At 43.6% G+C, this 16642-nt stretch overlaps 1 protein-coding gene across 1 annotated transcript; it reads right to left on the bottom strand.

Annotated features, from left to right (window-relative positions):
• Positions 1-268: 268 nt before the first annotated feature.
• Positions 269-15931, bottom strand: CCZ1 (CCZ1 homolog, vacuolar protein trafficking and biogenesis associated). Its single transcript, XM_061153742.1, has 15 exons — positions 15747-15931; positions 14673-14770; positions 14486-14579; positions 14118-14195; positions 13059-13106; positions 12401-12484; positions 10811-10986; positions 9519-9600; positions 7311-7372; positions 6892-7003; positions 3503-3536; positions 2732-2849; positions 1797-1955; positions 1421-1548; positions 269-616 (listed from the first exon to the last, which is right to left on the bottom strand). Exons 1-15 carry the CDS (start codon positions 15858-15860, stop codon positions 561-563), a joined length of 1443 nt encoding a protein of 480 aa, XP_061009725.1. The 5' UTR covers positions 15861-15931; the 3' UTR covers positions 269-560.
• Positions 15932-16642: the final 711 nt, after the last annotated feature.

Below are 16642 nucleotides of genomic sequence, written 5' to 3'. Positions count from 1 at the left end.
TAATGGTCCTGTTAAATTTAAGAGGAACCACCCAAAGCCTAAGAATACACCTAAAGCTTCCAAACTAGCAAAAAGGAAGGGAACGATCATCCGAGGTAAGGTTGGGAAAAAGGGAAAAAAAAGGATGGAAACAGAAAACGCTGAATGTGGTGGGAAAGTCCAGATCTACTTGTCGTCCCCCAAGCAAACGGGTTGACTCACCTCTTCCTCCCCTTCAAAGTTCCGTGGTCTAGAAACCAGCAACCAGAGACTCAAGGCAAGACCAGGATTTTTACAAACTTTTTAACAATTTATTAGTCTTATTTTCCAGTAAAATATTCACATAATGTCAAAAGAATGGAATGACAGAGATGTAGCCAACTACCTTTAATTCCACATAAATATTTAAAATCTAAAAACCTCAGGAATCATCAGACTAAGTAGAAATTTGACTCTTCAGAGCAAGTATTGCTTTACTATTGTCATTAACCCAGTCAATAATATGACTGATAACCAGCCGTGGGAAACAGCACGCCTGCCGAGTTGTTTTTTTAAAGATGTTTCACAGAGCCCTTGTCAAGTCAGTCCAGGAAGAATATGTTATTGAATTGCGTTGCACAAAGCTTCTTGACCTCTTCTGCAAAAAGAACACAAAACAGGGACAGAAATTCTCACTTAAGAGGTTATAGGATATGTATCAGTACCTTATTCTGATAATTCTCTGGGAATAAAAGTTGAACATAAATAAAGGTCTTCACCGAATTTGACCTTAAATCTTAGAAGCCTTAATATGTTCGTAAGTCGAGAGAAAGATAAAAAGGCCTGACACACAGGCTACTTTACCACTATTTGACATCTCTTCTTTAGGCCTGAGAGAGCTCAAACCCAAAGTGCTTGAGACATCCATGAGTTGGGGGTTTGGAGTACAGCTTCTAAAATCTTGGGGAATCTGACACAAGCACAGAAAAGCTCTGGCGGCAGCCCTGAATTGAGGACCAGGAGCCCCACAGTGGCGTCCTTCTTTGGACCTTAAACTCAATTCCCATTTTCAATGAGGCGTGTGTTAACTGTCATTCCTAATGCATCAACTATTAATCCCAACCACTAGGCCGCCAGGGATCTCCCCAAACGCACATTTTTATACATGGTGTATAAAGCCACGGGATTTTTTTTTTTTTTTCTTCAGCATTAGAGAAAATAATTTTCTTCTGGCCTGTATCAAGTTTCCCAAGAAACAGGCAAGTTTTTCACATACTGTTTCAAGGAACTAAGTTATTGAAAAAGAGATCAAGTGATGGTTTCCTTTTAGCAACAGGGACCTCTGCTTAAGAATCTTAACAGTCGTGTTTGCTCTATGTACATGCTCCATAGTACACTGAAAAGACAGTTTGTGAAGTATCAGTAGCATTAAAATTCTGCTCAAACACCAAACCCTATTTACCATTGACTTCAATCAGGTTTGCATTTTTTTGATTCAAAATAACATACAGCTCCCTCTGGTCAGACTTCTTCCCAACAACCCAGTAATCACTCATGGCTTTCACGATGATTTCTTCATCCTCGTCCACTCTGCAAGACAGGAGTTTCAAGACGCAGTTGCTTATTTTGTATACAAACATTCTGAAATAAGGAATAGGAGACCTGAGCGACCTGAGAAGGTCAGGGAGTCCCCTGTGAGGGACCGGCCCACTCCTGGGCTTGATGGCATTCGCCCAAGAAGGCGTCAGGCCCTCTGAAGGGGCTGGGACCGTCTGGTTTTTGGAGCTGACACTCATGAGAGTAGACACCTAACTGGAGAGAGAGGTGGTGAGCATTACCTTGTGAAATCACTATTGATGTCACCCAGAATCTTCATCAGATCCGGATGGACAGATGTGAGTGACACGCTGGGTGTCTTCCTCATGTGAATTGTACTTTTTTCTGCTAAATTCATGTGGTTGAAGTAGATAAACTTAAACTGGGGTTCTTTTTCAGACCTGTGAATACATGTTATTCAGATGGTAACATTCTGAGAGAACAATTACACAGAAAAGATAGTTTCTGAAATATCATAGCATTACCCCAACTATACAGCCACAGTGTCAAAACCCTGTGTGTATAATGGCTCAGGTGGTGTTTCCAACGGCTAGGCCTTCAGTCAAGAACCTCAGTTAAGACATAACATGCGGCAGTAACTTCTTGGATGTCTGTGACATATTCAACATGACTGAATTTCCCAGTGAGCTCAAGTATGCGTTTTAAAAACCAAAAATATTTTAACTGTGATGACTTTCTTTCTTTTATAAATGAGAAGTCACTCAGTTATTTGCCGACTAAAGAAACACCCCCACTGACTCACGTCACAGCCAACTTCACTGGGAACACTTCTGCACAAGAGGCTGAGTGTGTTCTGTCCGTGCAAAGCAAAACCCTGATTACCACTGCCAGCATGGACGTCACAGCCTGGGCGGGTCACGTGGGGAGAGGTGCGCAAGGCCAAGACCACGGGTGAAGCTGGCACGCCTGACCCCACACGTTCACCCCGCCATCGGGGAGGGCAGGGGGGATGTGTTAACACCCAGCCCCAGCCCCAGCCCCCATCGTGGGGCAGAAAAACACAGGAGCAGCTCCCCAGGAAGCCCTTCAGACAGGGCCAAACAGCATGCATGTCATCTGGATTCAGGAAACACCATCCACGTCCTAAGTAAAAACCACCCTGATTCACCCAAAGCCAGCTAAATGCTTGAGAGCAACCAGGAAGCAGAGTACAAACCCAGATACTCTCTTGTTGATGTTAAACTGCTCACAGATGTCAGATGCCAGCACCGTGAGCTGGGGCCCCACAACGCTGTCCAGTCTTCGGCAGAAATCCAGTGTGGGCTGAATGGAGGCTACGGGTAATTGAAGCAATACCAGTGTCAGGGGGCCAGGGGTTAAAGAGCTCAATTTTCATTTCACTGTCTGAACAACAATATGCCAACTACTGATCTGGGAAATAAAACAATGAAATTATCAGAGCCCTTTCCCCTCCGAAACAAAAGAGACACAGAGGGCTCAAAATTAGTTATATTTAAGATGAAACAGAGGCAAAGACTCATCGCCCTGTAAATGTGGACTGAAGCACGCCCTGCGGGGTTGTATACTGACTGGCTAGCCTCAGTAAAAGGAAGGTCAAATACTTATTTAACAAACACTACAATAGCACTCATGGGCCCGGTACCGTTGGTCCATACAAATGTTACCTCTTTTTAATTCTAAAGCTCCTTTGAGATGGGTGCTCCCTGTGATCGCTTCATGGGCAAGAAGGCACAGAAGCAGCAAGCTGGGACTTTAACGATATTAGACGAGATCGGGCGCGTTCAGGGTGGTATGGCCGTAGACGACTTTAATGATGTTAGAAACAGCTAGTGACGAGGGCAGAGGCCCCCGACAGACAACAGGTCTTAATTCGGCCTCTGTGTTGCTACGACAACATATTTATCATTCAGGAATGGAAGGGAGCAAAGTGTAAAGAGACAAGGCTTAGACACATGTGTGTACCCACCATCAATCATAAAGCACACAGCTGCGCTCATCGCCTAGGATGAAAAGAAACCAAGATTAGGAAATGGTACAAAAAAAGGACGAAAATAACCAAATACAGTGGCCTTGTTTGAATCTTTTTTTAAACATATCAACTTTATAAAGACTTTCTTAAGTCAACTGAAGAACTCCAGATGGGGCTGGATATTAGATGATATTAAGGAAGTATTATTTATTTTGGTCAGGCATGATAATGGCAGGTGTGATGTTAAAACAGATGCCCTTAGTAGTAGTTAGAGATGCAAAATGAACTGTTTATGAGGGGAATGACAGGATGACTTAAAATGCTCTAAAAAAAAAAACAAAATGTGTAGAGACAAGAGATATTATTAGCATATTATTAATTAAGCTCTGTGATACGTACCTAGGTATTCATTATTCTATTTGTGTGTGTTTGATAATCTTCATTAATACAAGTCAAAAAAAAAACCCCCAGCAAGTCAATGTCACCTGTCTCGCTTTTTTATTATAGCAAATACTGCAGTTATGATAGGAGTAAGTAATGGGAACTTACGGCAAGCCAGATCATAAATAAAACAGCCAAAAAATGTTTAAATTTATCAAAGCCGTGTAATAGTGTTTAAAAAAAAAAAAAAGAAAGGTCAAAACAGAACATGTAGGCCTGAGACTTCCCTAGTGGTCCTGTGATTATGAATCTGCCTTCCAATGCAGGGGACAGGTTCAATCCCTGGTCAGGGGACTAGGATTCCACGTGCGTGGGGGCAACTGAGCCCACATGCTCTAGAGTCCGTGCTCTGCAACCAGAGAGGCCTGCATGCCACAACAAGAACTCAAGGCAGCCAAAAAAGAACATACAGGTTTGTGATCAAAGTGCAAAAGACTTCCTCCTCTGAGGCCTGCTCCCCCAGCACCACTGTGATCCTTCTAGATGACATGGCTACGGCACCATCACCTCTGGCTGTGACAGATGCGGCTCTTCAGCCACCCCCCACCCAGCCCGGTTTCCACTGTAGTTCCTCCGCTGGATACTGCTCACGCCTCACGCCCCCAGTCACAGCCACTCTTTAATGAGGACATGAACCTCCCTGTGTCCCCGCACCTCTCCCCACCTCCCCTTCTCAGACTTGTTCAGCTTTAACTTTATGTTTACGTGGTCAAAGTTAATGACATTTATGCTATTCTGTAACTGAATGGTAATTATTATTTGCCCATAAAGAGGCTGCAGACTGGGTGGCTTATAGGCCAGTTCCACCCAATACAGGTCTTTTTGTTTCAAGTCATTTTGACTTAGATGCCAACTAGTTTGCTACCAAAATCCCAATTTCCAGCCTCCCCCAGGCATCTAGAGACCTGGGATCACTGGTCTTCACTCTGGCCACCACCTGGTCTCCTTGGGACGTGGGCCACTCTGTGACACAGAGTCCCAAACCCCGATCCAGCTTGCCTCCCTTGTGTCTGCCATTGGACATTTGTGTGCCTGACCCTAGAGATTTATTTAAAGAAAAGAAAAGAAAACAAAAAAATGGCCCTTTTAAAGTCTATTTAAAAAGTTGAAGAATTTCAAATACATTAAAAATGTACATAGAAAGGTACACAAGCACCCCAAGGACCATCACTTTCTCAACAACCGTCAACTCATGGATAATCCTGCCCAATTCACTGCCCTGATCTACAATATTAATAATCTCTCTCCCTAGGAAAACATTGTAATTGGAGAAAAATATAAAAAACAGTCAAATCTCCAGAGGGAAATTTTCCTAAGGGCAGAGAGCAGATGGAGGAATGCTTATAAAAGACAATCTACTACAACTTAGTATTTTAGTCTTTTATTACAGCTGTGAACACATAATATTAAAAAAGAAGCAAGACCTCAAATCAGTAACAACCTTCCATCTTAAGACCTTGGAAAAAAGAGGCTCAAACTAACCACAAAGCAAGCAGAAGGAAGGATATGACGACTGGAGCGGAAATAAGCTGGAACAGAGAACAGAAAAGCAAGAAGAAAAAATGAAACCAAAAGATGATCCTCTGAAAAGATGAACAAAACTGAAAAACCTTTAGACGGCCCATGACTAGAAGGAATGAGAGGGGAGACTGCACTACTGACTTTAAAAGACAACAGTACAAGCCTATGTAATATTATGAAGAAACTGGACACCACCAACTTGAACAACCTAAAATGGACAAATTCCTAAAAAGATACAACTACTAAAACTGACTCAGAGGAAAAGAAAATCAGAAAAGACCTATAATAAGTAAAAAGACTAATTAATAATTTAAACACTCCCCAAAGACAAGTCCAGATGTAGGTGGCTTTACTGTGACCAAACATTTGACGAATTCACACCTATCCTTCAGAAAGCCTTCAAAAACAGGGTATCACCCTTATACCAAAACCAGACGAAGAGAAGACTTCAAAACGAAAGAGAATAGACTAGCTACCCTCATGGCCCTGAGCTCACGCAGGTCAGCTGGGCCTCTGGGAGGTCTCTGGGAGGTCAGCTACAGATAGTCAGCCATGAGGGTGGTCAGTGGGGCCTGCATCCAGTCTCTGGACGTCAAGGCTTGGGTGAGCCTCCCTGGAAGGCAACATGCCCTACACTCTGTCAGCTGTCACTGCTGGGAGAAACAGGCGCTGTGCCATCTGCACGACTGTCCACAGAGGCCAGCTGGAAGCCTGCGCCTGGTCACGAAGATCGAAGACCTGTGTGCCGCAACTAAGACCCGACGTAGCCAAATAAAAAAAAACCCAACCTAACATAAACATGGGGCTTCCCTGGTGGCTCAGTGGTAAAGAATCCGCCTGCAGTGCAGGAGACATGGGTTCAATCCCTGGGTCAGGAAGATCCCCTGGAGAAGGAAATGGCAACCCGCTCCAGCATTCTTGCCTGGGAAACCCCGTGGACAGAGGAGCCTGGCAGGCTACATTCCATGGGGTTGCCAAGAGTCAGAAACAACTTAGCGACCACACAACATAAACTTACATCCTGACAAGACAGTATCCTGATGGAAACTCAGACTATCTTCATGGAATTAGCAAGCCCACAGCTTTAAAATCAGAGCGGAGGCAGAATCCACGGACGGGTGGGCAGGCACCAAACAACAGGTGACAGTGGCCCTGATGGCCTGACTTGTCCACCTGCAGGCCTTGCGAGTCGTGGCCTCAGACAGTGACCCCCTCACAAGTCACGGGCTGTCCCCTGGGGATGAAATAAACCTCTTGCTCCAGAAAGCACCCACTCCCAGTTCTACAATGATCAGAACTTGCGAGGACACGGTTCCAAGGATCATGAGAGAGGCCTGCACACCGACTGCTGCACTTGGTGGAAGCTGTGCCAGAAAGAGCTACTTTAGCATCGATCCGTAACCCTGGAGTGAGACGACTGTTACCTTATAGACAATTAAGTGCAGCGCTTCGTAAGTGTCGTCTGTATTTACAAAAATTTTGGGGAATCTGCATTTTGCTTCTGGATCATTAAGGTTCAAGGGGCCAGTGAGAAATCTGAAAAGCAATCACAGAGATGAGTTGATTCAATCAGGCAGATATAAGCAGGAATATGTAAACAGTGCATTCCTATAAAGGGTGGTAATACACACACCCACTTTTTTGGGAAGCTAGACACTACTTAGAAAACACCACATCAGAAAATAAATTCTGATTTTTATTTTAAGTCATTGCAACCAAAAGGATTTCCTTTGCTGATTATTGTCAGCAAAGCAGCACAAAGGCAATTCAGTGTTTGTGATTTTATCTTTACCAGAAAAGATAATAAAATACAGTACTGTCTATCAGAGGGCAGAATTCCTACCTTCCATAGTGTTGGAGGTTTCCTGGCATTTCTGCCCTTATTGGAGAATCCCTTCCCGCCAACTGTAAACAGATTTAATATTGACAAGTGACTTCTTAGATTTTCTATATTCAAGGCTTTGAGAAACAGCATTCATATCTACTGGTTGACTCCATGCCATGTATCTGTACCAATTTCCCATATTCATCCCCACCAAAAGTGGGGGCGGGGGGTGGGGGGAGGAAGGATTATAGAGGTACAGAAAGAACTCACTGGTTTTAACCAGAATTTCACTGTACCCTAAGTTCCACATACGGACTTGACAGCAATAACTGAAGGCTGAGAAGTGCTAGGCAATGACGTCAATTACTTAATTTCATCTTGTTTCACCCCTGTGGGGAATGCCCTCTCCCAATTTTCCAGAAGCAGAAACTGAAGTTTGAAGAAGTTCACCAATGTGCCCAGCTCCTGAGTGGCGGGGCTGGGTAGCAAACCCGAGCCTGTCTGACCTCAAAGTCCCTGCCTTTGGTCATGACGCTATGCCTCCTTGTAGGTTTTTATTAATATCACATTCCTGGTTTCTTCTGCTGAAGATACGCTATTTCAATATGTGTAGGAAATGGAAAAAGAAAAAATCCAAATCTAACAGTCATGATAGCTAAAGTTAATTCTTCTAAAACTTTTTTGATGTTCTTCTATGTAAGAACATGTAAGCCTATGTAAGGTTTTAGCGTACAACTTGAAAGACCGAAAAACACTGTCAAATTTGAGAGTGAGAACACACAGCTAACTCTCACAGATGCAGCCTGCACTGAGAGACAAGTCCTTCCGCGTCCACGTTCCCGCTGCCCCGCTGCACGCTTCTGGTTTAGAAGTCTGGCTCTTCAGGTGTTTAATAAAGTAGCAAGAGAGTTTTCAGCCGTTACAACGGCACCGTCCCTCCACAGAAAAGTCTCCTGGAGGGTCCTTCCGAGGGTGTGGTTGAAAGCAGGTGTTTTAGTGTCAAGTGGACCCAGAGACCACGTCCTAGCTCTGTCGCCTACTAGCTGGGGGGCACTGGGTGAGTCATGGGAGCCCTCACGCCTGGGTCTCCTTTCTGCAAGATGGAGGTGAGGTCCCCAGCTCTAAGGACGTCACGAGATAATGCAAGTTTTCTGGGTGCGCATTCTGTGTCTGGCGTACAGCACGTACTCCAGCAACGTGAGAAGGGAAGGCAGGGCAGGACTGGGGCCTTCTCAAAACCTTGAGATTTCTTATCTAAAAGATATTTTCCTGTTATTTCAAGTCATGGTCTTAAAAAACAGAGCAAGGGAGAGTGTGTGTGCGCGCGCGTGCATGCACACGTGCACCTTTGGGTCAAAATGATAATTCCGTGGCTTATGAATACTTTACCTAATTAAAGCTAAAAACAGATGCTTTGGGGAAAGCACTGTGGTATTATTTACAGTTCTCTGTAGAAAAGTGGGAGAGTCAGTGCCAGAGTGGAAAAGCCAGGCAGGCAGCATAAAATCCACTCAGGACTAGATCTCCTGTTTGTAGGTGCAAAGACCACTGTTTTGTCCAAGATCGCGGGCATTCTGAGAGCTCCCAGAGAACCCAACATAAAGATCCAATTTTCCCTCTTACACCTCTGCAACTGCAATTGAACAAAATGAAGAAAAGCTGACATATGTGGTTCTCCGTGCTTAAGTGACACAAGAGGTTGCTACATCTGCGGATTCCACCTTAGTGGATTCCACCAACTGCAGGTTGAAAATAGTCAGGGAGGAAACGCTTGAAAGTTTCCAACAGCAAAACTTGAATTTGCCACATGCCACACCTACTTATGTAATGTGTACATCGTATCAGGGTTTTTCTTATTTTTTTGTATCAAGTATTATAAAAATCTAGAGCCCATTCAAAGTATAGGGGAGGATGTGCACGTGGGCAGCTTACATGCAAACACTAAGCCATTTTATTTTATTTCTTTTTGTTTTTTTTTTTTTTTTTAAAGCCATTTTATACAAGGAACTTGAGCACATGTGGGTATGGGTATCTGCAGGGGTCCTGGGAGCATTTCCCAGTGGATACTGACAGTCAACTCCATCACTGAACATCACACTAATAGTGTAAACTATGGATTAGAACTGCCGCCCCCCCCATGTTCCTCCACTCCCCAAATCTGTGTGTGTGTGTGTCTATGTATCTATTTATCCATCTGTCTCTCTAGAGATTAGTACCCCATCATACCTCAGGTTCGATATGCCTTGGAAACAGAGATGTGGTGAGGTATTTGTATAAAATTCTCATGTCGTCTTGTTCTAATCCACTCCTGCAACAACAGAAAAGTACTGTGTTAAAAGCCTGGAATTGGTCTTCCATCTTCCCACTGTTCTGTGATTAAAAACCATCTCTCACTCTTTACGTGAGATATCCAGGGAGCATCAGCAGCTGATAGCCACTCTGCTCCAGGCACCAGATTTCTGGGTTACGTGGTCACGCTTTCACCCACCATTCTGAATACACTGTACGCTGTGGGCAGGGAACTTGGTCCTGTTATGTCTCAGAAATGTATGTGGGTTTTAACTCTCTCAATTTCAGTGTAGGCAAAAAGCAGGCAGAGAAAAGAAACAAACTTTCGGGGAAACCATCCACTCTGAAAAGAGACAAGAATAGGTGGCATGTGGAACAGTGCAGAGAAACCAGCAGGAGTCCTTGGGCTTGATCCAAAATCAGTTTTTCAGGTAAGGATGTAAACAGTGAGTCTGTATCTGGGTTGTTGTTTTTTTTCCTATTAAATTGAAATCTCAACTTGATAGAAACCAAGCCTCTGCGTGACACCCCCGAGGCTCGCGAGGCCCTCTCATCTTTCCCAGGTAAGTCGTAGGTTATGTTAGAAGCCTGTCCTGGGTCACAGAGCACAAACTCTGTGCCTGAAACACAAACCCAAAAACGGAATGAATCTGAGCGGGAGGGCCTTCAGCTGGCCCCGCCCCCGCCCCAGGGCTCCGGCACATTCACACAGCTCTTCCCGGGTTTAGTCTTCGGTCACTGAGAACATCTAGTAACAGTGTATCTTTGCTTCTTGAGTTAACAACACTTTCATCAAAGAAATTATGTTTTTGTCCCTATGAGACAAGACCCAAATAAACCTTGAAGACAGCGGGTTAATTTCCTGGTTTATAGCACTTTTAACTTCTTGGATGTTTTTTAATACTAGCTTCTTTAAAAGAAACTATGAAAATCACATTTACTATGCTGGTTCTTTGAAGATGTTTTTGGACAAATACCAAAATAAAAATAGGATTCTTAAACCTAACATTTTCTCCATCTTTCATGGAACCAATTTTAAACTCCCCTGCTTGGTAATTTTAAACAAAATTACCCTAATTTTGGTTTAAACAATCACTGCCTTATTTTGACAATATCTAAAAAGACGCTTCCCTCCCCACCCTACCCCCACCCCTGGCTGTATTTCCAGTTTGACAACCTATCAATCGAATCACTGCTATTTTTATGATCCTAAAAGAGGGAGTACCTACCAGATGAGTTGATCATTATAGAGAAAGGCAGTGTACTTGACTATACTCAGGCTTTCTTCCACTCTGTTAATAAAGGACTGGATTTTCAAATAAGTCATTTTATCCAATGGGAAGAAGCTGATCCCACCAAATATGTCAAGTAGATCGCAGGACTGCAAATGTAATGTTTGCAAATACTGCAGGAAAAAAATAAGGCATAAAACTTACTAATAGCACATAGAAGCTAGTACTCTGGCAACTGAAAACAAAAGGCCTTAATTTGTGGTACAATTACATGCTAGCAAACAGCACACTTGCAAGACCAACATGGAGGTGAACCACAGGGAACTGGATACGGAATCAGTACCAATTTCAAAAAATTAAGTTCAAATGTGATCAGTGTCCTTTCAGCTTTGTGTTTTCTCTCTGTGAGGTGTTTAATTCCTTATTAGTGCTATTCAGATTAGACCGACCTCTGCACATGGTATTATGGACCATTTTATACTAAAATCACACTGGAAGGGCATGCAGTCAGTGATGATGGACAGGATAGGAATAAAGATGAGAACAGGAACCAGGGGACAGTCAGAGTCAATAATTACGGTCATTGAAGTGAAGAAACAAATAAGAAAAGTAATTCATAAAAACAAAATAATTCAAAAACAGACATTAAAGTAGTATAGGGAGAAAGATCAATTGAGACTCATTCCTCTAAGATAAACTGAATTTGACCAGGGATACTTCCCTGGTGGCTCAGACGGTAAAGAATCTGCCTGCAATGCAGGAGACTGGGGTTCAATCCCTGGGTTGGGAAGATCCCTGGAGAAGGGAATGGCTACCCACTCCAGTATTCTTGCCTGGAGAATTCCATGGACAAAGGAACCTGGTGGGCTACAGTCCATGCGGTTACAAAGAGTTGGACATGACTGAGTGACTAACACTTTCACTTTTTTCAAGGTAAAATATGCAAAATTGACACTGAAGGAGAAGGAGAACAATGTAGGGGGAAAAAGATCACACTCATGACCACTAAGGGAAAAAAATCTGTGCCATAGTCGCAAACTTCACCATAAGTCAGTACAGATGACACCTGATCCAATGAACACAATCGATCCATGAGAATGTGCGATTTTGCTAATTAACCAATCCACCCCAAGGAAGCTTGCTTTGCTTTGGAGTAAGCCCACACTGATAGACGCAGGTGGGTCAAGGATGAAGCCAGAAGAGATCTCCAAGGTGCTTTAAGGAGCTGTGCACAATGGGCAGGAAGCTCTGATTCGAACGCAAACCTAGGGACTCCCCTCGTGGTCCAGAGTTTGACTCTGGGTCTCCAATGCAGGGGGCGTGGGTCTGATCCCTGGTCAGGTATCTAAGGTCCCATTTGCCATGTGGCAAAATAAATAAAAAATAAAATAAAGGTTAGAGCTGGAAAAAAAAAAATCCAAATCTAACCTGTTTCCTCACTGGTCTGATTCTGTCCCACTATGCCTGAGTCTCCACGCTGACTCCAATTTCTAGGTTTGTTTGTATGTGAGAAGCAAACTTGTCTGTATTTCTCTAACAGTCAGTTTGATAACTACCAAGATTACAAAGAAAATTCCAAATACTTACTCGATGGAAGAATTTCTCTAATCTTTCTTTTAGGAGCTTGACACCTCCATCTTCCATGGCTCTCAGAAATGTACCATTAAAAAGCTAATGGTGTAAAAGATTAAGAAAAAAAAGTTTTGTTCTTCAATTTCCCAATATAACAAGTTCTTCTTTTTCTTTTACATTAATTCTGCTTATTTCATCCCGCAATTCTTTTTGAATATAGAAAATATTTACATTAGAACTTCTGATTTATAAGTCATGAAATATCAAAACACTGTTAAGGGATAATGTAATTTTTGTAAAATCACCCAATTGTTCTGGGCATTTTTAAAAAAAAATCTGAACTCACACCTAAGTTTCACTTTTTATAAATAATATTGCTGGACTTCTTAAATCATACAAATCTCTGCACCATCTGCTTTCCTTAAGAACATGGATTCTATCATTCACTGATGCAGATACACTCTTAGGACAAGTCAGGGAAGAGAAAAGGGCTCTGTAGTGCCTGAATCGGTGCAGGCATAAACCTCAATGCTGCTTCACAGGCCCCATTATTTCCTCCCCATAAAAACATAGTCACCTTACAGTCATGTAAAGAGTTAAGAATTATTTTAAATGATTAAAATAAACTGGGGTAATTGGCTAGACTCTCAACCTAGAAACATGCCGTGCTTACCTTGTACATGCTGTAGCACTGCTGGAGCACAGAACTATAAACCTTGTCCTGCAAACAGCACAGGAACACAGCACAGACCCCATTCAAGGGAAGACAAAAAATAATCAATTGCCCAGTAAAGGTATAGCGACTCTTGGTAAAGCAATATAATGTTCATACACATGGCCCTATAATAGTTGTGTGCTGAAACTACCAACTTAAACAGCATATTAAAAAGCAGAGACATTACTTTGCCAACAAAGGTCCATCTAGTCAAAGCTACGGTTTTTCCAGTAGTCATGTGAGGATGTGAGAGTTGAACCACAAAGAAAGCTGAGAGCCAAAGAATTGGTACTTCTGAACTGTGGTGTTGGAGAAGACTCTTGAGAGTCCCTTGGACTGCAAGGAGATCCAACCAGTCCATCCTAAAGGAAATCAGCCCTGAATATTCATTGGAAGGACTGATGATGAAGCTGAAACTCCAATACTTTGGGCACCTGATGTGAAGAACTGACTCACTGGAAAAGACCCTGACGCTGGGAAAGATTGAGGGCAGGAGGAGAAGGGGACGACAGAGAATGAGATGGTTGGATGGCATCACCGATGCGATGGACATGAGTTTGAGCAAGCTCTGGGAGTTGGTGATGGACAGGGAAGCCTGGTGTGCTGCAGTCCATGCACGGGGTCGCAAAGAGTCAGGCATGACTGAGCAAGTGAACTGAACTGAAGCCTAATTTGGCAATTCTCTCCAGTAATTCTTGGCTGGAAAATCCCATGGACAGAGGAGCCTGGCAGGCTACAGTCCATGGAGTTGCAAAGAGTTGGACACGACTAAGTAAACAAGTCTAATTTTTAGGAGGGCTTTAAACACAGATGAATAGAGGAAGGCAGAGGTAAGAGATGGCACATATACATTTTTATAAGATTGTACTAATGGAAACAACAAGCACAACATTCCCCTGTGCTAACCTTGAGAAACTTCTGCAAAAGTGACATAAGTTAAATCTTATGCACAAGTAAGTCACTCAAGATATTAACAATTCTTTTCCTAAAAATATGAAATAAAAAATGACTCATTACCAGCAACTCCTCCTCTTGGTATTCAACAACTGGTTTTCCATCTTTACTTTGCTTTTCAATGATAGGATTCCGAACAACCTACAAATTTTGATAAACTGAAATTACATAAGGAATCAATTATATGTGTTTTTAAATTTTCCCCTAACTTAAATAAACTTGAACACATCCCAACACCAAAACTTCTTAAAGGAGCCCCCAATAACAAATACACAAAATAGGAGTCTGATTTTTAAATTGCTACTGACTGTACTATAACTCTCCTCTGATGCAATGACCTGAATTGAATGACTTCCCTGAATTCCTAACGGTAAAGATCACCCATAACTGTATAATACAAATTCAGAAAAGTGTACTGTATATGTAAATACCATGACCATCCAGAAATTTTCTTCTGGTTCGTTGAAGAACTGTCTGTTCTTCTGTGTATGTAAAGATTTTGCAGGTTTTGATGGACTAAAGGTCCTAAAAAGGGTAAAAGAATATGTTAGCAACAATTCCCCACTGGAAGTTTTAAGAATTCACTGAGCTCTGCAAAAGCACATTGAAAGGCATTACCTTGTAAACTGTACAATAGCTTCACATAATCCAACGTTTCTAATTTTTTCATTCTTTTCTACTTCATTTGGATAATAAAACAAAATTTTATTTTCCTCCTAAAGTATGAAGAGAGAGAATCACAACATTGACATAAGCATTTTTTCTGTCTTAGCTGTCGACAATACTTAGTGTCAACCTCTCATGTCATATGCAGCTAGCTGGCAAGACAAAACAAAGGACCCTTTTAGAAAAACAAAGATTATCTTCTCTTCACGGGGTAACAGATGCCCACCTGCATGGAAGGCAATTGTGATATTTGGTAAGTCATATGCCATCTGAGCTAACATTAGACAACGATGCTGAAAACTCCATCTTTGGATTTTTCTCCATGCTAATTTGTAATACATCAACGCTTGTAAGAAATAAGTGTGTGTGCACATGCACAGACACACACCTCCCCACAAATTAAACCCAGCAGGTTCACAAGCATTTGGACTGGCAGCCTTTAAAAGGACCGTGATTTCCTGCCAACAAAACTTGGCGCCGGACATCCTTTGAGGAAGTTACCGTCCCACCTTAAAAAAGTAAAGATAAAAAATCAAAACAACAACAACAAAAACAAACAAACAAACAAAAAAAACCATCCGCTCCCATCCGACTTAACTTATTAATTCTGAAAAAAAAAACTTTCCGAAGATCCGCCAAGCCTGAATTACAGGACTACCATCTCCCACTCTTGTTCTACGCTTCTAGGCAGGGGACTTCCAGCAACAAAGACAAAAGCTCAACTTTAATCATCCAGGGTTGATGTCAAGAGAAGAGAGACTCCCACCTGTGTGATTAACCCGACGAACCTTCACTCAATACACAAGCACAGATCTGGGACCTGCAACCAGACCCTGCCCGCGTTGTCTGGGCCCTGCCGCACACCCAGCACAAAACAGTCCGGTAAAGGCCAATCGATAAGGGAGTTGACAAGCGACGACCCCAGACGCGCCCCGCGGCTGCCCGGGCCGGACCCCATCCGGCAGCCCCCCTACCCCGGGCCCTCTGCCGCCCACGGACGCCCGCGCGCGGCCCCGCTCCACTTACCTCTCCCTCGCGCGGCCCGAAGCGCGGGTTGTAGATGAAGAAGCTCAGCAGCGCCGGCGGGAACTGCTTCTCTTGGGCCGCTCCTGCTCCGGCCCCGGCCGCCGCTGCCGCCATCCCGGCCCGGCCCCCCAGCCTCGGGAGCCTCCCTCGGCCCGCCCAGAGACAGCTGCCGCCGGAAGACCGCACTTCCGCCTCGCTCACCGTCGCCCCGGAAGTGGTTTCCGCCGGCCCGGAAGAAGAATCCGCAGCCCAGCGTCCCCTTCTGGCGCACCCGTGTGGGTTCGTTCCCGTTTGTTTTCTGGGTAGGTGTTTCTTCTGTTGATACTGTAAGAGTTAAGTTGAAGTGAAACCGTTTTTGTCTTTTTTTTTTTAATCCTCAGATTTCTGCCTGGCTGAAGGCGAGGGTCGCGTGTTTCAAGAAAAATGAAATGGGCCTTGTTTTGTGTGAAAGGGATTGTGAAGGTGCAATGGAAGGCCCAACGTTTGGGGTGGTAGTGTGTTCAGTCAGGTAGCTTGCCCGTTTTCATCGTCCACAGGGTCCCACCACATATTTATTGGTCTTTTTAGATCCCCGTTTGAGAGATGTCAGGTGACTTTGTGCATCTTGCGACTTCTTTGCCTTCAGGGAGAAAGGTAGCTGCAGGTGGCGAGCATGATGTGTGGCGAAATGGGACCAGGGCGTGGCCCTCTCCCCACAGTGCCCGGTCCCAGGCCTTGGAACTCAGGGCATCGCCCTTGCCAGCCCTTGGGATTCACTAGGTTTGGAGGCCTGTGGGTTGTGGGAGCTGGAACCGCTCGTTACTTCTGATACTTGGAGTTCAAGCTCTTGCAGCAGACCGCACGGCCAAACTCAAGACTAGGGTTGTCTTATTTCTCACAGATTAGGTGTGAGAATA

This window comes from Dama dama, chromosome 10, assembly GCF_033118175.1.
Source record: "Dama dama isolate Ldn47 chromosome 10, ASM3311817v1, whole genome shotgun sequence".
In the NCBI taxonomy this organism is placed as follows: Eukaryota; Metazoa; Chordata; class Mammalia; order Artiodactyla; family Cervidae; genus Dama; species Dama dama.
The sequence above is the reverse complement of the archived record's forward strand: the minus strand, read 5'-3'. Positions and strand labels throughout refer to the sequence as shown.